The sequence below is a fragment of the Panicum virgatum genome, chromosome 2K (assembly GCF_016808335.1).
Source record: "Panicum virgatum strain AP13 chromosome 2K, P.virgatum_v5, whole genome shotgun sequence".
In the NCBI taxonomy this organism is placed as follows: Eukaryota; Viridiplantae; Streptophyta; class Magnoliopsida; order Poales; family Poaceae; genus Panicum; species Panicum virgatum.
The window spans coordinates 61,627,550-61,650,777 of NC_053137.1; the positions used below are offsets into that span (position 1 = coordinate 61,627,550).

Consider the following 23,228-nt stretch of genomic DNA (forward strand, 5'->3'; position numbering starts at 1 on the left):
TCCACGTCGAGATCGAGGCCGCGTGCGGGGACGGCGAGGTCTTGGTCTTGGAGGAGGCCGTCAACTTGCTAGCGGCGCCGACTGCCGGGAAGGCGAATTTGGCGAGCAAGCAATATTCTGACGTTTTCATGATCGGAAAGAGATAGAAAGCCCCTGCCGAAGACGCCATTGCTCAGGCCACTCGAGCAACAAACGCCGAAGCTACCATGACAGGTTGCATGGGTGACAACTGACAACATTGAGAAGAGGGTAAAGGCGTAAAGCTGGAAACAAACTCATCTTTTCTGTGGCACACACAGCAAAGCAGGGTAGGAAGAAAACCCTTGTAACATTACCATAACTTTTCCACTGGGACAATGGGTGTTGGTAAACAGTTTACAAAATAATCCCCTCCACGCCTAAGGGAGCTGAAAATATATTCGTTACAGCCTTACAGGTCACATAGAAGAAGAGCTGAGTCAGTACTGAAGCTGCATGTCAACGTTTGGCGGCAATTCGGTGTTTCAAGGCCGCACCGACGTTGGTACATCAGAGTTAACTCCATCAGAACTTGACTGCAGTACATTGACGATCAATAATGAATCCGGTTTCTTTTGTGCAACGGCCTTGCATCGCCACTCAATTCATTCCAAGATGCAGCATGGATGGTGCCAACTGTCAGTTGCTCGATGGATGAACAGAACGCTATTTCTGCTGCTGAGGTTTCCCAACGGAGTGCAGATACACAGAGACAGAAACAACCCTGAAAATTGATTCAAGAGTCTGTTATGCTATGATGTGCCACGAGGGTCTGATCAAGAGACGTTGCTGAACATTAGTCAGCAGTTCAGCACTTACGTAGATCCAAGGAAGAATGCAAGGGATAGATGGAAGCTGAATAAGAAGACGGATACGATTGCTGTAAGAAGCATTGCAACTGAAGTAGAATACACCTGTGAGTATGCAAACGGCGATTTTATAAATAGGGACTTTTACAAAATCAGAGGTAACACATTTTGTGAATTCTGAAGGTGTCCCTACATAGCAAAGTCTGAAGTCTAGACACTGTCTGATGCATTACTGTTGTCTTGCTTCCACAATGGATGCACAAAATTGTCCTATATGTTCTTTCTAGGATATAGACTGTATATTTGTTATCATACTTTTTCAAAGAACAGAATGTGGGAAATGTAAGCACAAAAAGAACAATGTTTTGTTCCCCTTGCAGACACTAGCATGAATAATGTTTATTACTGGATGAACTATAAGAAGACATTCTGTACAGTGTTTGTAAGTCATGAGAGTAGGCCCATACAGACATGGTTTGAAAAAAGAACTGTAAGTTGACTCAGCCACACAAAAGTTGTAATACTAATATAATATGCAAAGAGCAAATACTTTGTGCTTTTCTCTAAATAAAAATTAAAGGAAAGAATTTAAATATTTTATGAGGGCATCTGGGGTTGTAATTACTGGTTGCCAATTAAGCATAGAAGAGTGGTGTCTCAATAGACACAACCTGAGGTAACAAAATGGGTAAATGTATTGCCATTTGCACTGAAAATGGTTGAGTATTGATATAACAATTCTATTAACCTCAAAACCAGATGTTGAACTTTAGAACAACATTGTTTTCAGCACATGTAATTGAAAAAAAATAATTGTACGTACCTTGACAATATTGTCAGCATACTTCATCACCATTGATACAGCAATTCCACTGCAAAGCAAACAGAAAACAAATCTATGATTGGATCAGAAAAATGGAAGCACGAAGCTAAGCCCAAAAGGAAAACATTGAAAAATAATAATAACGTGATCCAGCTGTCAGTACCTGAGTGCGTGGTTAAGAATCATCAGAATTGTAATAAACGAGTAGCCATGAAAAAAGCCTCTGCATCAGATAGTTCATTTGAAGTGAATGGTCAATAACTCAATATCATGAACTGTAACAGATATTATGGCATGGAATGAAGAAACCATCACTACTGACTTATTAATCACAGCGCCAAAGTCCTGAACACAAATCGCAACTAAGTTGAAGAGCATCCCAAAAATGTATAGCCAAAAATTCTGCACGTTAATATTCCTTGAAGGACGTTTCTTGATAATAGCCTACATTTTTCAAAAGATGAAACATGTTACACTCTTGAAGAAATTCTTTGTGTCAGTTCCCATTAAATGTATCATCCCAAAATTGTACGAGGAAAAAAAATGTATCATCGCAAAAATCAGAAACAGATGCACAGTTAACTTACTTCTGTATATACACCAGCAAAACCACTTAAAAGAGCCATCCCCTGCAACCAAAAAAAAAAGAATAATAACATTCAGCAGGTTGAGCTAAATACTTCGTGTAGTACATCTAAGTGAAAAGATTGATTCTTTTCTCTGCTATGACTCACAATTGCCATCATCCAACCTTGAATAGGGGTCTGGAGAACATGATCTGACCTGGAAAAGGACATATTATAATTTTATCAGTTGATTACTTAACCGTGAAATTTGGACAAATGAGGAACGAATGACTAAATAATGCAAAAAAAAAACAATCGATCATGTTCTGCTTACGAAGGATTGAGCTGAGCAGTAGTGCAACCAGCACATAAGAGAATAAATGCAGCCCACTGTATTTCACTCAACCTGCATTAGTTTTGACATGCTAGATTAAGAATGGAAACAGATGTTGGTGAGGAAAAGGCTTAAAACTTTGGTGATGAGGAAGCGAAGAAGTTGTGTTACGACAGCCAACTATGAGGATAGCAAGGTACTAAAACATTTGGTAGGCCAAAGTCCTATATTGTAAAAACTCAATATGCAACAACAAGCTAAGCAGAGTGTCCATGTCTTATCATTTGACAGTCTTCATAGGGAGTTTGGTCCAAGAGACACCTTGTGCTATTTTAGTTGGGTGATTGCATCACACATTGTTGTACTAATTTTTGCTTATGCGAAGATAAGATGGACATCAAATGGATCATGTTTGGAGTTTCAGAGTTAAGATGAATTATCCACCGATCAGCTGGCTCCTAAATTAAACAGTTCATTGGATGATAGGTTCCTGCCTGAGGATGAAAATTGGTTGTGATTGTGCAATAACTCAACTCTGTGTTCACAGAACTATAATGCGGCATGCAAGGCTAGCATCTAACATCAAACAAAGGCTTCAAACAAAGAAGGAAAAGGTTAGCCCAATGACAGTGATACCAGCAAGCTTAAACAAAGAACACATTCATATAATCCTTCTATTCCCAGCTCCAATAGCTACATTGATTGAGTCATTTCCAATGGTAAGAACAATAATTCCAGCTGGTAAGGAGAAAAAAATAGACTTACTTTTTCTTTAGAATGATACGGTATAAGACACCGGTGCTGATAATATTCAGGTTTTTCAGGATCTGGTAAGTTGGCGCATCCACATATGCAAAGATATAATACTGACAGACACAGGAAGCAGTAAGAGCATGGTAAAATTTGTTTTGTGTTTATTATTGTTTTCTGCAACAAGAAAAGAAAGCAAAAATAGCAATTATATTTTAAACGAAGGACTGGTCAAATGGACATACCTGCAATAAGTTCTTCACCATGTAAAGTATAGCAGGAATGGGGTAAACACTAACTTCATCGAATGATGTAGTTAACCTGAAAACAGCAAACCGAATGTCTAGAGAGTAGGAAGAAGACTACAAGCACTTGATAAGTAATCACACAAAAGATTATTGTAAAATCATCACCTATTATCTTCGGTAATGCCTTGACTGTTCCATGTTCTGTACAAGGCTAGAAACGATAATAGACATTTCAAAAATTCCACCTAGGCACAAGGAAAGAAAGACATAACCACACAATCACTTCAACAGAACAATTGTGAAAATTTCTGACGATACCTGTCACCGTCAGAGAATCTATGTATTTTGCTCACCGAAAAATTTGCTGTTGTGACACTATATTCATACTTTCCAGCTCTTTTCGACCACACAATCAATATTGCCTGGGAACTTGTTAGTAATGTCAATGCAAGTGTAACAATGGACCTGCCAGAACACATTGCCAGAAAATCGACTGATTCCAGAAAGTATCAGATATAGCACAATAATTGCAAGTAATAACGCTTACTTGAGCTTCCAAGTATTCTTGCCCTTTGGTCCTCCTGCAGTGCTAAGACTCGAAGTTGCTGAAGCTGTAAATGGTATGGAAATTAAATATACAACCATCCGAATATAGATCACAAAAAATCCATGATGAATCAAAAACTTACTATGAGACAGAGACCTCATATCAAGGCTTTCTACGTCCTTCTGAGATATGTCATCACTCTCCTTTTAGATGGTACAGATAAAACACAGCTTGTCAGTGCACTCTCTGTTGATGAGCACATGATGATTGTATCACTAATTTTAAACAAACGCAGGAAAGCAAGTTAAATTGACTTTATGTGTGATCAATGGCAACTACCAACACGGTAAAAGGTACAGAAGAAAATTTAGTTGAATTAGATGTTTAAATAATGCTGGACTGCCACAGTTCAACTGCTAGTACATGATAATAGGCACACAATTACCAAACAAAGGATGAGACACAGATGGCTCAAAAGATACGACAAGTGTACAAATGGCTAGGAAATAGGAATGCTTCAAAGCCAGCCATCAGCCAAATTGGTAACAAGTTGGCCGAACAGTCACTCACTGGCCCATGTTAATGCCAACATATCATCTGCTAGATTCAACAGTTACAGACAGGGAAACAGGCGTACCTGGATGAGAAACATGATGTTGAACCTTGGAACCAAACAAATGAGCCAAAATATGCTCATAGATGTGCCGTGTACTTTAAATGTGTGGTTGTGGTTTACTGAATTTCTAAGTAATCAACAGAGATAATCATAGACTCACAGTCACAGTAAGTAATTCTTTCTAAATCCTTGCCGTTCATTGTATCAGAAAGCCCGCTCCACACAAGAGCGCACGCCAATCTCCAAAACAAATCCAAAAGCAGTTCCTAAGTTTTGTAATTAGACTTTATTTAATACTGCTAAATAGCAAGATTCTCTTTGATGTGATAAGTCTAAAGTTTAGTCCTCTGGAAACAAACAGAGCCTTAGTAGTACAACACAAACCACCAATATGAGTAGTGTTCCTAATTGCAGCACTAACTCTCCTCTTATTGCAACCAAGCCAAGCAAAAAAAAAATGGTTTCTAAGCTGCTGCCTGCCTGCCTGCCGCACAACCCACAACAAAGGAAGCTAGCTGAGAGCAGTTGTGGCGATGACCCTGGCACCATGCCTATCGAGCTGAGCGACGGTTGCTGTTGCCTTGAGCTTGCCTGTGCTCCAGAAGGCATCCACCATCCTGCCGCCAACCTCCTCACCCTTCTCCTCGCCGTCGATCACCGCCACCGCCGTGGGCCCCGCCCCGCTTATGGTGCACCCCAGCGCCCCGGCCTGCAGCGCCGCCGCCTTCACGGCCGCCATGCCAGGTATCAGGGGCGCCCTGCTCGGCTCCACGATGCCGTCCGACGACATGGCGGAACCGATCAGCCCTGCGTCCCCCTGCAGCACGCCCGCTACCAGCGCTGCCGCCTGGCTCGAGTTGCGCACGTGCTGCTGCACGCCCACCTTTTTGGGCAGCGCCGCGCGCATCTTGCTCGTGGGCGCCTCGAAGTCGGGGGTCACCAGGACCAGGTGGAGGCGGAGGCCCGGCGGGGAGGCCAGCGGGACCAGGTGAAAGGGCTCGTAGCTGCGCACCAGGACGAAGCCGCCAAGGATGGCAGGCGCGATGTTGTCGGCGTGGAAGCCGCTGACGGCCTTCTCGGACTCGAGGCCCGCCAGGACGAGGTCGTCGCGCCCGAGGCGCGACCCGAAGAGGGCGTCCACGGCCTTGGCGGCGGCGGCGGCGGAAGCCGCGGAGGAGCCCAGGCCCGAGCCCAGCGGCAGGCCCTTGGTCAGCTGGATGGACACGGCGTGTGACCGGACGCCGAGGGCGCGGAGCGCCGCGATGGCGGCCACGCCCGCGCAGTTACGGAGCGGGTCCTTGGAGAGGCGGGCGGCGAGGTGGGGGCGGGACGGGGAGGTGACGGAGGCGATGGAGACGGTGCCGGGGGGTAGGGTTGGGTCCAGGGTGACCGTCACCGTGTCGCCGAGGGAGAGGGAGGCGTCGGCGACGGCGCAACCGAGGAAGTCGAAGCCCGGGCCGAGGTTGGCCACGGTGGCGGGCGCGAAGGCCGTCACGGACTGGAAGGCCGGGGCGGGTTCGGCGGCGGCGCGGACCCTGAGCAGGGCTCCGGAGCGGAGGGAGACGAGCGAAGGGCGGGCGGACCAGGCCCAGGATCTGGTTCTGGTCCTTTCCCAGCGGGCGGAGGGGGAGGAGGAGGTCGCCGCCGCCATTGTGTGTGGTGGGGTGGGGAGGGGGTCTGTGTCGCTGCGGCGGCGGCGGGGTGAGACGAGACCAAAGTGATGGCTGACCTCTTTGGGTTTAGTGGTGGGGTTAGTTGGGTGGTGACCTCGTTGACAGGTGGGGGAGATTGGGGTTGCAGAGTTCTAGGTTTACCTGATCCTTGGCTTTCCTGTACTCCATCTCTCCCCCACGTGCAGCGGCTTCCGACTCCTCTAATCGCAGTCGCCGCCGCCGCCGCCGCCGCTGCGGAAGTGGAAGCTTTCACGGGGAGGACGGAGGAAGGAAGATGCGGCCGTGCAGGTGCCGGCTCTGACTGGTGGGTCCTCCAGCGACGTGAACAAGAGAATCTAGTTTGGCCCAATGGCTTCTTCTTGCTGGGGCTGGGGGTAGCTTCAAATTTGCCGAATTGAGAGTAACTAGTAGCTTGAGAGAGAGAGAGAGAGAGAGAGAGAGAGAGAGAGAGAGAGAGAGAGACTACGCCGGAGAATTGACGGAACACATGCTAAACAACGTAGTCTTTTTAATGCAAAACAGTAAAACAGACTTTGAACATCGTTAAGCCACTCAAGTTGGCCAAAGTCTTCCACATCTCAGCAGCATTCCAGTAAGATAACTTGTTTTGTTTGCTGAACAGCAAGTTCAAATGAGTTGCATACAAGTTGCTTCCCGTTGGTTCAACTGGAATTTCTTCACGTACTGTTGTTTGTTATATACAGCAAAGCAATGCATCAAACCATGAACATATTTGTAGCTCCATCTTCCACATAGACCAACTGAACGTAAGCCTGGGCTCTTATTGATCTAGCTATCTTTCATTTACATTGACAGATTCATCACCTTCCAGAACTATGGCAATCAATCAGCATGTGAAGATGCGGCTTTTGCAGCTTGGAGCATTTCCACAATTAGTGTCTTAACATCCCTAGACAAAGAATAACAAGCCATTTCAGAGAAAGACATCGAATGCATCAATTTTAAATAATGTTCAACTGAAGCAAAAAAAATGACTACAAAGAAAAGCATCAGAGAAGTCACCATTTAACAGGAAAAGGGAACAGTTTTTCAGCTTAGAAAAGGCTAAGAGAGTCAAGATTGGGGATTGGGGACTCACTTCCTGTCTTGCGCCTGCCTAGGGAAGGGAATACGCAACTTCAGAACACTTCCATCATAACCGGCCTGAACAACAGAAAATCGCATATTATAATGTTATAACAGGGTCAGGTTTTTCACTACAAGAGAGCAGAGCACACTTAAAGCGCAATAGGTTCAGCCAAATAAGTCTAAAGATTACAATTTAACATATTGTATTATCCAGACCAGAAAGGCCAAGAAATGTCAAATCATTGGTATTCTGTTATGATGCTGTAATGTTGGACTTTTGTCAACATATGGCATTAACAATGCATCAAGCAGTATCTGAGTATGACATTGGTTGCGTTTGGAGCACTTCCCCGAAAAATTGACAAAGATACACACAGGCTTTAAGAGTTACCTTCACATTGAACCCAAGGCTATCCACATCCAGCATATAAGCAAAATCCACCTGAAATAGCTTTGCTTTTGTCATCTTTCAAGTTTCAATATGTTTGAAAAAGTGAGAGTAATATTTGATCAAAACTGTAATAATGCAACATTTAGAAATTGTAGGATGGAGTTATTATATACAAAGCATTGAACTATTGAAGATGAAAGAATTTCTGCTGTACGACTACCCCATGCTCATGGGTGGTCAAGAGTTCATGACTTATGGTTTGGTAATACTTAAAAACTACAATATGTACAAATGCTACAGCAATTAAACCAGTTCTTCATGTTGCTGATTGCAATTTCCAGCATACAGTAGAATATTATTTATGGTTGCTAAGTAATACCGTTACATATCAGCTTGACTAAAAAATTGATTGTTAGTTTCTTTATTTAATAAACTATTTTGCAAAATTTCATTTCCATGTCAGGATGATGTTTGTGCCTTTTAACCTGTGTGTTGGACAAGAAAATTGCAACTGTAGGCTTTGAACAGAGTACAATATTCATTTCCAAACTAAAAGCACCATGATGCATAGAGTTAGATATACAGCCAACAAAAAAAACTAGTTATTTAGTTACAGAAATGAGCTACATTATAGAAAACAGACAGTTTTCTCAGGTAAAGAATACGGAGGCACAACTTTCTTTTAAGATAATCAGATTTTGCAGTTATATTATTAAAGTAAATGTTTTGTCGTTGTACTATTGAAATAAATGCTTTGTTGTTGTATTAGTATTACTCGAATAAATGCTACATAAGTATACATGTACTTGCCTTAACAGTGGTTGAATGTTGCACAATGAGCTTTGTATCATCAGCGTGATCCTTATTCATATGGCTCTGCAGTATAGTATGACACCGGAATGTTGACACATTTGGTGTAAAGTTCAATAAATGGGAAAGACCATCAGAGTAAACAAAAACAGAACCAAGACATACTGTGATAGGAGTTGAGAATTGAGATATTGGGTCAACTTTTGCTTCCTTGTACTCAGTAGGACTGAATTCTGCGGAAGTTGACAATAGCGTAAGCATATCAGGCAACACTACCACCATAATATTTTATTGATATATTTACAGAAATATATTGGATCCAAATTTGTATCAGTATGTAGTTGCTATTTATGTACAGATGCTAATAGTGAGAGAACAATATGGGGTTTCATAAAAACATGGTTGAAAAATAAATGAATGATGTAGTTCCAGTTCATGGGCATTCAAAAAGCCACAAACCTCCAGAGCCAAGGAGAGCAGTTGCAACACCAGATACATAGCGCACAGCTTTAGGTTTAATGTGCAGGAAACTGAAGTCACCAAAATCAACCTTAATTTGGCAAATATTTATCAGAAATCAGTACTCCATTAATATAGCTTTGATCTTTGGAAGTTGGAACAGTAAAGAAATTAAGAAGCATACCCAAAAGGCATCAGGATGTCTTCGTAGGTAAGCACTTCTCACTGAATCTTTTTGTTCATCAGAAACCTTCAAATAAGAATAAAGTCAGCAAAACACAGTTATTATCAGGTCAGATGCACATCATGATTTTTGTCCTCTTTTCAGTGGCTCTTGTTGTGTTTCATATGTAGCATACCCCAACTTGCTTAAGATTAGGAGGCTTTATTGTTGCTGTTACTGTTGTGTGCACATTATGATTTAGGCATTTAGCAATATATCTGCAGAGAAATGTAACAGGGAAAGGCATGATATGGGAGTGGACAAGCATGGGAGGGAGGGAATTACAGGGACAGCATCACCATATACAGTGATCACAGTATCTGTTCTGTCCTCGGGGTCTTTGGCTATAAGAAGTGAGCATTTAGGATTTCCGGACAGATTCTGCAAAATTGGTAGCAAAACATAAGGGACACTGATAAAAGAAATATGCTTTACAACTATTACCTGCATTTGGTGATTGTAAATTAGATAGTTATTCAATTCAAATAAAAATTCTGGCAGTGATATGCCTATTTCTTTGCATGCCCGCACATGTGCTAGTATGCTATCGCTACGTATGTTCCAGTGATGCTACCAAATGTTTAAGGCATCCATGCGTAATGGACATGAAAAAGTAAAACAAGTGGCTTTACATTTATACATAATCATGAAAGTGTAAAACTATCTTACCTTTGAATGAACTGCTAAACTACTGACTGCTAATATTGGGGAGCCATCCTGATCACATGCAAAATCAACCATTGAACCAGAAGGATAACCAGCATGTTCCTGTAAGCATAATAATATATTATACAATGCTCAACCAAGCGCCAGAATAGTTCTGCATGATTGCATATATTGGAGTTCTGGAGCTCCAAATTTCCTGTTAGTTTAATCAAAATGACATTACAATATTTCTTCACTCTTTTTTTTCTGGATTAATATTCTTCTCTCCTCATCAAGCAGGGGGGGCGCACCCAGTGAAAAATGGACTTCATCAAGCATTCGAAACAACAAAAAAACTATTAATAGACAAGATCGGTCTTCATGGACTGTGGGTCACTCTCTTCACTTTATCCTCACCAACTACTATTAAACTTACGGAAGTAGATGAAGGAAAGGACTGAAGAAATGTTTCTCCACTTGGATACCTGAGAATGGGTGGCAAGAACACCTCTGACACTCCGGTCCATAATGGTCCGTATTTCTTCCACTGGAGAAAGACGAGCAGCTTTTGCCTATAATTATGAGAATCTTGAGTGAATAAACAAGATCTAGAGACAATGGTTAAACCAACATTCAGAAGAGTTCAACTACAAGCTTAAACCACTCGCAAACTTATTTAAATATTCATACCTGTGCCAACTGTTGCAAATAGATATACTCATTCCACAGGTTGATTAAAGGCATTATAGGAATTGGTAATGTTCGATTGAGAATACAGTAAATATTGACTCCAAGACAAAATGAAGCCTCCTACACTGGGGCATGCAATTCTGGTTTTTGTAAAGAAAGCCTTTGCGCACATTGTCACCAATGTCTTTCTCCGTCATGATGCTAATTGTTGAAAAGAAAAACATCAAATTAATCAATCCAAGCCTATTTCGACCAAATAATAAGTCCTTTTTGACAAATCTATATGACCCCACATAAATAATACAGTTCATCCAGTATTTTATTCCAAAATAATGGAGTTATTATGGTCCTGCAGGACACAACAGACCCCAAAACACCCAATTCAATTGACTTCACTTCAGTTGCACAGTTACGCTCTACGGGTTATCACACACACGATCCGCGAGCCAAGGAGAAGGCCAAGGGCCGCACCTGGTGAGCGCGGATCACCTCGAAGGCATCAGCCGATCCGCCGGGGGCATCAGCTGGCGCCGCCATCTGCAACACAGGCAAGCAAACGCCACAGGACCATCAGCCGAATCAGTCACCATCCCCGCAGGGGCATTTCATCGAACAATTGACCCGCCTGAAACGGGGTTAAGTAAGGTGTGCGGCGACGGACACGGGGCGCCAGGCGGAGAGGGAAGCGAGTCCGGACCTGGGAGGAGGAGGAGGAGGAGGCGGCGCCGGCGAAGAATCGGGCCCGGCGGTTGCGGAGGCGCGGGTTGATGAGAAGAGGTGGGGAGGCTGAGGAAGCGTGGACGTGACGACGGAGGTGGTTGCGCCGGCCATTAATTTGTAGGTGGAGCGGGAGGAGTAGGCGCGAGAGCGTTGACGGCGAGGGCGCCGCCCGGGCGCCCGGCGTGAGCAGGAAGGGCCTCATGGCGTGCACGCGTGCAACTGCGAGCGAGTCTGACAACTGCTGCGGCCTGCGGGCAAGCGGAGAGAGCCGAGAGCCCGAGCCTCGCTGGCCGCTTGGTGGTCGCTCGGCAGCCGGCACGGCAGCCGCGAGTGTCTCTCTCCACTAGTGGTTTTTTTTTAGAAAACCGGGTTGTATTTTATATATTTCGCTGATGGTTTACATTCCAGATCTTACAAAGACATCCTTGAAAGATCTTACAAAGACATCCTTGAAAGAAACAAAATTTACATCCCGGTCCTTGCAAGAATTGTCCGGTCATGGTCGTCGCCGGCGATCGGAGCAACCTTCCGTAGCTTGAAGCCGATCTCCATTCCGACGAAACATAGTTTTTGATTGGCACCAAAAGTAGCATGTCGATTGCATCGGCATACCATAACACCACTGAACACCCTGGCCTCTGAAGATGGCCACCAGCCATCACCTCGCCGGAGGGACAGAGACCGAACGAAGTCACTCCCAGGAGGGAAAGCAAACCACCAAGAGAGGTGGGATAGAAGAACCAACCCGATTTCGCAAAGAGTTGGTAGACAAACCTACTGCAGCCGTCACCAGCAGAGACATCGGAGATGTGGAAGGAGAAGTCATCCTCGCACCCATCCCGTCGCCCGCTGGAGAAGCCACGCAGGGAGACAAACCTCCCAAGGATTCCGCTGGAACCCAAAACGAGGGAGGGACCAAAAGAGCTCACGCTGTAAACACCGCCGGCCCTGGATACGCTCCCCGCAGCAACAGCACCAACCGCGCCACCGCCAGGCAAGAAGCAACCACCAACGGAGAAGGAGCAGCGGAGACAAAAGCACCTCCTCGTCACCGTCGAAGAGAAAGCAAACCTGACGAGCCCATCACCGGAGGACACCTCGACGCCGCACTCGCCGGAGACAGCTCGCAGGAAGCGACACACCGGTGGAAAGGACATCACCGGGGACCCTACCCTACGGTATAACCAGACTACCAGACCTACAACTATAGGTAGAAATATGGACAACCGGCCGCGATCCGGCGCCAATTCCACTCCCGCCGGCGCCTGCGAGGACACCGGACGGGCGGAATCGACTAGATCCGGCCGGGATCGAGCAAATCGCCCGGCTGTCGCCCCGGCTGCTGTAGAGAGGGGAAAGTCGAACGAGAGAGAGGACTCTGGTGACGATATGTAGTAGAAATGATAAGAGACAGACAAGTATGAAGATTGAAGAAAGTATTTTTCTCAAGTAGTATTTTCACATATTAACAGTGAAACTGCAAAGCTCTATTTTCTTTTTTGATGTATGTCACTTGAAACCTCAAATTTAACTATTTTGTGGAAGCATGGAGTTCACAAAATTTGTGAAAAGAAAAAATCTCTATAACTTTTTAAATACACATAGAAATGTTATTTTTGTGTATCCATGGTGGAACGATTGAAACAAAATCACTTTAATGAAAAAGAAAAAATAAAGTCACACGTGCTAGCAGGACGTCCATCGTGCTGGCAGGTCGGTCTAGGTACGCTGCCCAGTATATGCCACGTGCATGGGACCCACTACACTTATTGCTCAGCGTCTACGGAGCTGGTTACCATTTTCTATGTAGTTGCTTTTCGTCCTTCTCTTCCGCATGGCAGGCAAAGAGAGGGACTTCGCAAAGCCATGGCGGGGCTCCATGGAGGCGCCAGAGCAGGGGGAGCTGCGGGGGGACGGACGGGCCGGCGGCGCTCGGGGCAGCTGGTATGTGGCCGCCGAGCCACCGCTGTGGGAGGTTTCCCAGTCGTTCCGCCGGCTCGGGGCGTGGCCAATCCTGCTGCCCGCCCCGCCGGAGGTTGAGCCCAGCGTGGTTTCTCCGGCGATGAGTCGTCTCCTGCCGCGGACGTCAGGGAGGGCCCCGCGCGCCGTCTCTCGCCGTGGAGGCAGGGTTCGCACGCCACGGGAGGTCGGGGAGGCCGCTGCCACCGTTGTCGTCACCGGAGGCTGCCCCGCCGCGTCGCGCCACCTCTGGCTGGGGAGACGCGCATTGAAAAGATGGGGAAGGAGCTTGAGAGGACCTGCTGATGGAAGAAGGCTACGACAGCCCAGCTTGATTGGTTTGATGATGGGCCGTGAGGCTGTGACGGGCTTCTTAAAACGACGGCAGCACAGAGTCATCCTGCTAGCCCAATAGAATACTTGGGGCCTGGCCTGATTATTTATTTCGATGTTGGGCCGCAGGCACCAATTCGTGGGGGACAAACGCGCGCGATAACCCCCGTCACAGGCAAGGTGTTCAACCAAATCAGGCCTTCAAGTGACTAAAAAAACTAAATTCTCCAAAAATCTTTCTAAATTTCACTCTAAGTTATCATTGAGAGAGACTTATGTATAAAAATCACTTTCTATATACTTTCACCATTCAACAACTTTTTTATATCTTGTGTGCATTTTGAAATGTTATTTTCGTTATCTATCTTCGACTAGCGAGAAATGCGGAATGGATGCTGGCTATATTTGGATAACCACTTGGAAAAATTATTGGAGGGTATTCCTCTATCAAAATTTCTATTATTTTTTTGAGAAGAATCAAAATTTCTATTACTAATAATGAGGAAAAATATAAAGAGTCTTTTAGAGTTGTTGTAACCTCCAAAAATAGGGGGAAAAGTCCTTGCTACTCCAACGCATTTTTTATATGTCATTCGCGCACCGCTGCATGCGCTCTCAGGATAGCCACGATAGTAAAAACGATTTACACCATCCGATCATGAATCTACGGCTCGCCTTCACTCCACCGCGAATCACTGTTCCGGTAAATATCTCTGCATCGAGAGCTTTCTTCTTCCTCCCCAACGCTTCTCCGGTCTCTGGTTTTCTTCTAGATCCAACCTCTCGTGCCTGCTCCAGCCATTGCTCCGCCCTCGCCGTCCAGCTCCACCCGGCCGTCACCGAGGGCCGAGGGCTTCCGACCTCCGCCGCCGCCGTCGTAGCACGCGGAGCCGACGACGGCACCGCAGCTGTCTCATGGTCTGCTGGGCGCCACAGCACCACCTCCACCTGTGGGCCGTCGCCGCCATGCTTGCGTGCTGCGCGAGCGCCAGGAACCGTCGCGGCCGGCAGAGGCGGTGGTGGAAGGGCGATTGGACCTCCGCCTTCCACCCGCACGGGCAACAGTGCATCACGGAGAGCTGGTTGAACGTGAGCCGCACCACGGCACCAGGCAGGGCCAGGTATGGGAGGAGATCAAACCATCCTTTCAATCTGCGATTGCTGGAGGCGTGCTCTCTCCTTGTGCTGCCGGCAACCGCCGGCCCCCCTACCACTACCTCTTTCTTCGATTGCGGCAGCGTCTGGTTGGTACGGCGCCCTCCTACTCCAGCAACAAGGGCGGCCCGCAGTCGCTGACAGCACCAAGGTCGTGTCGCTGCAGGATGCCAAGTTATGATGATGCCTGTGTTCGGAGTCCTCTGTTGACTCTCGTGCTCTGGCAAGCAAGATGCAAGGGAAATACCTGATTATCCTCCAAAACCTCTCGTGAGCACCAATAGATTTCCTAGCACCAATAACTTTCCTGCATCGAACTTCTTTACTGATTCTTCCTTGCTCTATTTGATGCATTCATAGATTGAATCTATTATTCGATTTTGTGAGTTGTATCTTGCTTTCATGAACTGCAGTTCGATTTTGTCATTGTACGTGCTCGATTTTGTCATCGAAATTCAGACTTGCTCTATTTGATGCATTCATAAATTGAATCTATTGTTCGATTTTGTCATTGCAAGTGCTTGATTTTGTCATTGAAATTCAGATGTATAGTTTGTTTCAACTTCGCTCGATGTGCAGTCAGAAATTAAACTGGCAAGAAAGCTATGTATGATTTCATCAACTTTATTTTATACTAATGCTTAGGGAAACAAGAAGCAACTCTGAATTACAAAGACCGTGATTGAGTAAATTGCTGGTACGACACTTTAATTTCTCAGAAAAAAGGGTCAGCAGAAACAGAAAATATAAAGATACATAGCAGCATTAGTATGGTTTCCCTAAGCATTAGGATGGTTTCAGTTAATGCACTACTTTGCTTAAATTTCTATTATACAAATATCTTCCGTGATTAAATGTTCTACTACAACATATAAATTTTAATTTACTTATATCAGAAAAAATTAAGGCAAGGAAGCTCAAAGTTAGGCACTTGCAGCTTAAGCAAGCATCTTGCTGGTACTGTAACATCTTTGAGGTGCATTCTGTGTCTGTGCAGGTTGGAGGATGGTCCGAGGTGTATGAAGGGCCCATGTTCACTTCAGTGAGGGGTTCAGGGCATGAAGTGTTGTTGTTTCAACTCAGGAAGGCTCACAACAGTCTACTCTTGCACTTGAGCAGGTTATATCTGCTAATTAATCTTATAATATTATCTGTTGTCTGTTACACCACATTTGTCATTATTTGTGTCCACCTGTAATTTTAAATTTTGTGGTTTTCAGGAAATTGCTCTCCTTAGTCAGTTTGAACATGAAAATATAGCTTTCTGGAACCGACAAACTACTCTGCTTCTTTCTTTTTTAAATCGAGCATGACTCTGCTATTCTTTCGTTCATTATAGACCAGTGTTTCAGAGCCAATGGGAGGTAACTTTAGGCTCTACTAATTCGATAAAGATCCGCTGCAGCTCTTACATATCTCATGAACCTCTATAGCAGTGCCATCAAATGTTCTGAGAATGGACTCTTTTTTAGTGTTACTTAGTCCCTGGATTTGCTGCCAAATTCTAATATAGTTCACAAGGAACCATGTATTGTGGAGTGACAAACATTGCGAGTCCAGGTTAGACATCAATGTCAATTCGGAAGCCACTCTGTAGGTATGCTAATTGCATTCGATACTCAACAATAGAATGGTAGTTTATCTATATGAGTACATTCACCGGTCCTGGCTCCTATGCTATAAAGTTTCATGATTTCATCTATTCTTTGCGATCCATTGAACTAAGCAGGTTTTGTGATCACTGCCTTTGTGACCTTGTCATTCAAAAATTGTTGATGCATGATCCACCAGAATTCTCAGTACCTTATAGAAACATAAAGTGTATAACAGCCTGGATCAGGAACATTTTGTGCAATCAAAATTATATCTTACAGTTAGTTTTGCTGACTACTTCTCTATTTTAATTTGATCTTTTGGTTTTAACATAGATATCACCAATTTACTTTCCAATTGATTACAAGGCTCTTTGAGTTAAAACACTGCACAAGATCCTGATTCATGAAGATTCTCCAACTCTGATTCGCATTTCCCTTTTCCTTTTACAGGTTTTGCATTTAAATTTGGCCTCCTCCATTTTGATTTGGTGTATCTGTTTACTTTGATTTGGTCTGGGAAGATTCATTTTAGAAGGAACTATTCTTCACCGTGGGAAATTCCCAAATCTATTTTGCGTTTGTCCCTTTCTTTTCCAAGCTATCTCTTTCTATTTTCATTTTCTCTTTTAATACTGCTGCTGCCAGTACCCTACACTGTACTAACATCCCCCTGTTTGTATTCAGGTACATTCAATCAGGTAACAAACAAGGCTGGAAAGAAGAGTAATCTATTAATGGACAGGTAAAGAACTTAGCTTTGAGATGCTTCTTCATTTTTGAATCATGCAACGGCAACTACAATGTGCATTGTTTAGTCCTATTGTTGATTCAACGGTGCCTTTATTATATTCACAAACTAAGTTAATATCCATTCCTGAGATTTGAAAGAATAGTAGGCCATCAAATGAGCAATTGCAAATATGAATAATTCTGGTCACCACAATAATTTGCATTAACTTGGGAATTTGAGCATGCTGCAGAAATATTTCGACTGGCATTTCTCTCTATCTCTCTCACACTCTCATATGGTATTACACATAAATTCAGTGAATACATACATTTGAACTCTATTGTTTACTGCCATTCTAATGACCTGTACCTCCAAATAAGTACACCCTAACAACAGATGGGAACACACAACCAATGCAGCAACAGGTAAGACAAAGGGGAAAAGAAACAAAATATCTATTAAATTCCACGTATTTATTTGATGAATAGGGATTGTGTGCCAGGCCAACAGCTGGTAAATTTCATCCACGAGCATATAAACAAGGTGAGTGCCACATTATATTTCCAGATGGACAGCAGAACTGAACTCCGCTGATTGTTCATGGAGCCAGACATGTATCGAGTACTTTTTCACAAATAGCAGATAGGCTTCTCTCTTGAGTTATTTTAGCAACACCCATAATCTGTCATTGCCGGGCACTATAGCTTTACCAAAAGGTAATTCAACTCTTGTGTTTTTTCCCTGTAGAATGTGTCCTTTCTTAAAAATATATACATATATTAGTAAGGTGCATGTGCGTGCCGCACGTGTTTTAGAAAAACCAAATAAAAGAATTATGTTACAAAAAAATGTATTCATAGCCACATCTACCATTAGCTTGTGGATACAATATTTAGTACATTATTCGATATAAATTTACCCAAAATGAAAATTTTGAGATATACAAATCATATGGATATGACCATACATACATGCAACCCATTAATGACATCGCAAGAATTATATAGGAGGGTAAAGGTAAGAATAAAATATTTGCATTGGTCATATCTTGATTGTAGCACATTTTTTTCAGAAAATCCACATATGAATGCCACATCTAACATACATATTATAAAAATTTAATGATGCAGAATCTTCACACCATGTCGCCAGAATTTAATTTCCAACTCATATCCCATTTATGATGGACTCCGATGTCACTGCAAACGATTAAAGTTCCATTAAGTAAAAAAAACAATCAGATTGGCCCTTTGAATTTATAATGTATTAGTGATAACCAACATCTACACTAAAAATGGATACATCATATGAGATACCTTCATTTTGAAGACCATAGAATATCTCTGAAAACCAGCGATGTCTGAAAAAATTCAATGCTCACAAATTAAATAATATTACATTCTAAGGTCTATATAGAAATTCTATCCGTACAAACCAAGGTATCATAATTTGCCTACCATTACTTGAACCCATGCAGTGCGAACGTGTTTTAACCTGTGTAACTGTACTTTGCAAGGAAGGGTGGACCACCGGGGTGATAAGCGGATCTCCTGAAATTAAATAATACTAAGGAGTGCTTTGCATGCAATTTCACAGATTTAAAATTTAAATTACCAATACCTTGCTTATTCATGTTCCTCATTTGACGATTCTGTAGAGAATTTGTAATTTTCGCATGTCTTTTTTCTGCTGAAAGTCGGCTATACCGTTCCCTATCCATGTTCCTGATACGATCCTCTGGCGTAATCTCTTGTGGTGCTTAAATTGGTTGAGTGCCGTCCCGATTAGTTAGAACTCGAATGAAGAAAATTTATCAAACGAACAACGCTCAGCTAAGCAACATATATTCCCATTACCTGTATGACAGGTTGCGGGCCCGGCAATTGTTGATTGTGTTGAATTCCCGACGGAGGCATTTGGTGGCAAAATAGGATCAGGCTCTACCAGATATTTCTTGCGATAATAATACTCTCTTGCCTTTGCACGCCTTTTCTCCTTCTCTTCCTCCGGCAAGTCAGCATATTTACTGGCAGCAGTTTGCGGCTTGCGGCGGCGTGTAGAGGATCGTGGGTGATCGGCGGCGCGGCAACGCGGCTTGCGGCGTCGTGTAGAGGATCGGGGTGTTGGCGGCTTCGGCGGCGCGGCGTGGCGCGCCTTCGCCTCACGCAGGGTCTGTGCCTCACGTCCGGCGCCGGCCGGTGGCAAGGATGGCGACCACGACCAGGAACTGCACAAACTGCTGCCAGCAACAGTTCAATATGTACACGTACGTAATAGCTAGCTAGCGTTAGGAGCTTTGCCGGTTAAGATCATTGGATGGCTCACATACCTTAATGCAGACTCGTAGTGTGCCTTGTCGCTTGCCTCACCATGAAGCGGCTGCGGTTCCAGATGAGCGAACACGGAGCAACACAGCCTGGGGAGCAGCTACGGCGTGCTGCGGCCGTGCGGCCGGAGAGCAGGCAACGGTGTCGGAGGTAGCCACGTCGAAGTGAGCGTCGTCGTCGGACTGGTTGCGTGCGCTGCTCTGTCGGGAGGACGCGTCGTCGGAGGCGGCGCCGTAGGCAAGATGCAAGGCGCAGGAAACTCGTGGCTGATTTGCATGCGTGTGGCTAGTTAAACATGGAAACATGCATGCAGACTTTGCAGAGCTGATTTGATTCCTTTCCATCCATCAGAACATGCGCGGGAGGCGGGAAAAAATTGCATGGGCGCCGCGCGCACCAGCGACGGGGTGCGCCCCCCTCGTGGCGCGTCGGGATTGGACGGAGTGCACGGGGTCTCGCGCGGCTCGCCCCCTCCCGTCCCTGCGCTCGATCGCTCCCGGCTCGGCCCCTCGTGCGGCTCGTAGCGCTCGGCTCTGCCTGCGAATCGTCTTGTTGCGAACTGAATCGTCTCGTAGCGCTCGGCTCCGCCTGCTAGCGGGAGGCTATCGTGACCTAGGTTTCCAGGCGTCTGCTGTCGATTCGTCTTGCCCGCACTACTGCCCACGGCGGAACAGTGGCGCCGGAATAGGTGTCATCTCAGCTATGGAAGAAGGGCTGCGCTGCGAAGCCCTACCCGGCGACGGCCATGCCGTGGACGGAGCAGAAGGCAGTGACGGCCACGCCGTCGACGGAACAGCAGGCAGCGACGGCCACGCCACCGACGGGGCAGAAGGCGGCGTGCCCGCGACGTCCCTGGGCGATCGCGAGCAAGCTATTCTGTCGTCGTCGATCCTCAGGTAACTTGTGTGGCTGCTCCTCGCTTCATCATGATCCCCATCCATGTCTTGGTTATTGATCCATGTTGTTACTCCCTGAGGAAGCTCCTGCGATCCCTCATGATCGTTAGGGTTTATTATTACACCTCACTATCAATTTTCCAAATGTAGATTAAATGCTCCTTCTGAGAATCATGATGTTGCTTGCGATCGTGGAGAAGAGGAACAACAAATACCACATGTTGGAGCAGTGGAGATTGAAGTACCAAATGAGGTAAAATAAAAGTAACAAACTTCACAAACGATATCTAATATTTTTTGTTATGTTAGACCTTTAATTGATAATTATTTGTACAGGATGTGGTTGATAAATATGCTGAGATGGCACCTAAAGTTGGAATGACTTTTGACCGTGAGAAAAAAGCTTATGAGATGTACAATACCTATGCTGGACTTGTTGGCTTCAGTGTTAGAAAGAGCATGACGAAGCGCCGCAAATCAGATGATAGTTTATCTCAGATGGACTGTGCAAAAGATCGTAGTAGAGCACAACCATTATCTTGCCAGTCCAAATAAGATACATAAGTTGAGGTCCCAACGAGAGATTATAGAGGCAGATAGAAAATTAATTGGGCAGGCACGGCGGTCTGGAATGAAGCCATCCCAAGTTTTCAATTTTATGAAGGAGCATTATGGAGGGGAAGACAAAGTACCATTTACTAAGATGGATTGCTATAATGAGATTGGTCGCGAGCGCAGACAGTACTTAGAAGGCAATGATGCACAAACATTATCTGAATATCTGAGAAATAAACAAGCCCAGGACCCAATATTTTTTTATGCAGTTGAGGTGGACAAGGATACTGGTCATATAGCAAATTTCTTTTGGACAGATGGTCAGTCTATCATGGATTACAAATGCTTTGGTGATGCTGTGTCCTTTGACACCACATTTCAAACAAATAAGTTTGAAATGCCTTTTGCTCCGATTCTTGGCACCTACCATCACAAGCAAATAATAATTTTTGGGTGTGCACTCATGTTCAACGAGACTATTCCTGTCGGGTGCCACAATTAGGGACACCCTAATTAGGGTACTAAAGATCGCTTTAAAAAACACAAACACCTGTTAAAGCAACTGGGCCCACGAAGGCCCACGGCCTGCTTCCTATTCGAAAGAAAGGAAAGGACTCAAAGAAGCCCAGCATGCGGCCCATTCCCATCCCCCTCGAACCAAAAGAATGATCTCCGCTTCGCTCGAGGGTCCCTCTCGGGCCCGCTGGGCAATCTCCGCCTCGCTCGAGGGTAGCGGATCTGCCCTCGAGCAGGTGGCCAATCTCCGCCTCGCTCGAGGGTAGCGGATCTGCCCTCGAGCAGGTGGCCAATCTCCGCCTCGCTCGAGGGTTGCGGATCTGCCCTCGAGCAGGTGACTCATCTCCGCCTCGCTCGAGGCCCTCTCACGGCACAAGGGACAAACGGCCCCCGCCGCCCAACCGACCACCGTACAAAGGCATTAAAGGCCAGCTACTCCGCCACGGCTCAAAGGACGGGCGGCGTCAGACTGCCACTCCCGCAGTGGATGTGACCGGCGTCCCGTCCACTAACCCCGGTCACCGCTCTGCCACCCCAGCCGCTGTAGCAACACTATGGTCATTCAATGCGGGGCAAGACAAGTTGGCACCGCCCCCGTTACTGTTCTGCCGACATCAACCATCTGGACTCACCTCCCGCTGGGGAAGGGGTCCGGCAATGTCACGTGTCCTTCCGAGAAGGACGCTCTGCACGCACGGCAGGGACCCCGGACCTCCCCCTTATGGGGTCCGGGACTTCCACGCGCCCCCGGACCTTCTAGTGCGCACGCTCGCACCCCGACCAGGGGGTCCGGGACCGTCCCACGCCATTACTACCGCTGGGACTCTGCAGGACGGCCGCCGCCATCTCCACGAGACCAAGGACGGAGCCCAGGATGACGGCGACGTGCGCCGCCTTCCCACAGTACACTTTCTACAGTGTTCGACCACTATACCCGTGATTCGGGGGAAGACGACGACTTCCGCGCCCCTACACTCATGTACGCCGCCCCTCCTTACAACTATAAAAGGAGAGGGTGGGCTTCCTTTTGGAGAGGCGGATCGACTCTCTCCAATGAAAGGTTGGAAGTAAGCTCTCTGAACTCCCCCTCAGAGGACTCTCAGCACGACTGAGCACTCATCTCAACCAACTCCACCTCTAGCAGAGACTTGGGAGCTTCTCTCCCTCTCTCGCCTCGCTTGTATCCCCTACTACGAGCACTTCGGGTGCAAGATAATACAGTGCCCTCGCACACCCCCTTTGCTGGACGTACGGCCCCGCGGCCGGAACCAGGATAAAACCGTGCGTTACTGTGATTGCCTCTTGCATCATCATCTGGGACGAGGAAACACGCAGCATTTACTAGTTGGGATTCAGGCCCCACGGGTCGGAACGCCGACAGTTGGCGCGCCAGGTAGGGGAGCTGCGTGACTTTTTCTTTATTTTTCCCACTTGATCTCCAGGAATGGCGAGCAGATCGAACCCATACCCTATGGGTGTTTCGGATCCGTTTCCAGCGGGACGCGCGATCTCTTCGGGAGACTCGAGTTCAGGACAACCGGCAACAGTTACCTCATGCAGCTCCTCTCCTCCGAACGCAACCTCATCACTCCGACTTCGCCAGCCCGGCGCAACAGGCGCTCGGGTCAGCGTTCGCAACAAGCACGCGCGGAGCGGCGTCGTGCGGCACGCCACAGCTCCCCCACGTGGGTCGAGGCTGGCGTGTCGCAACTCAGCATCACGACCAATGGGGCAACCGTTTCGCCATCGCG

The 23,228-nt window shown here is 45.9% G+C and overlaps 3 protein-coding genes across 7 annotated transcripts; 1 reads left to right on the top strand and 2 right to left on the bottom strand.

Moving 5' to 3' along the window:
• Positions 1-309: 309 nt before the first annotated feature.
• On the bottom strand, positions 310-6,687 carry LOC120692454 (CMP-sialic acid transporter 2-like). Of its 3 annotated transcripts, none has more exons than XM_039975767.1 (15): positions 6,526-6,684; positions 4,238-4,298; positions 4,096-4,159; positions 3,902-4,013; positions 3,714-3,793; positions 3,546-3,621; positions 3,316-3,416; positions 2,551-2,622; positions 2,385-2,433; positions 2,238-2,279; positions 1,973-2,094; positions 1,814-1,873; positions 1,651-1,723; positions 838-932; positions 310-742 (listed from the first exon to the last, which is right to left on the bottom strand). In XM_039975767.1, exons 1-15 carry the CDS (start codon positions 6,550-6,552, stop codon positions 685-687), a joined length of 1,092 nt encoding a protein of 363 aa, XP_039831701.1. In that variant the 5' UTR covers positions 6,553-6,684; the 3' UTR covers positions 310-684. The 3 variants fall into 3 exon arrangements, 2 of the variants coding, with proteins under 2 accessions (XP_039831701.1, XP_039831706.1); XM_039975772.1 differs by having other exon boundaries at positions 1,651-1,699; positions 6,526-6,682; XR_005682632.1 differs by having other exon boundaries at positions 1,651-1,699; positions 4,238-6,687.
• A 229-nt stretch (positions 6,688-6,916) lies between these two features.
• On the bottom strand, positions 6,917-11,756 carry LOC120692473. Of its 3 annotated transcripts, none has more exons than XM_039975782.1 (12): positions 11,389-11,756; positions 11,163-11,228; positions 10,487-10,573; positions 10,026-10,124; positions 9,642-9,737; positions 9,318-9,383; positions 9,134-9,224; positions 8,840-8,907; positions 8,675-8,740; positions 7,865-7,915; positions 7,484-7,548; positions 6,917-7,294 (listed from the first exon to the last, which is right to left on the bottom strand). In XM_039975782.1, exons 1-12 carry the CDS (start codon positions 11,611-11,613, stop codon positions 7,228-7,230), a joined length of 1,047 nt encoding a protein of 348 aa, XP_039831716.1. In that variant the 5' UTR covers positions 11,614-11,756; the 3' UTR covers positions 6,917-7,227. The 3 variants fall into 3 exon arrangements, with proteins under 3 accessions (XP_039831716.1, XP_039831724.1, XP_039831730.1); XM_039975790.1 differs by having other exon boundaries at positions 11,163-11,231; positions 11,395-11,705; XM_039975796.1 differs by lacking the exon at positions 9,642-9,737.
• A 7,670-nt stretch (positions 11,757-19,426) lies between these two features.
• Positions 19,427-21,432, top strand: LOC120692490. Its single transcript, XM_039975806.1, has 3 exons — positions 19,427-20,406; positions 20,557-20,659; positions 20,743-21,432. Exons 1-3 carry the CDS (start codon positions 19,865-19,867, stop codon positions 20,959-20,961), a joined length of 864 nt encoding a protein of 287 aa, XP_039831740.1. The 5' UTR covers positions 19,427-19,864; the 3' UTR covers positions 20,962-21,432.
• Positions 21,433-23,228: the final 1,796 nt, after the last annotated feature.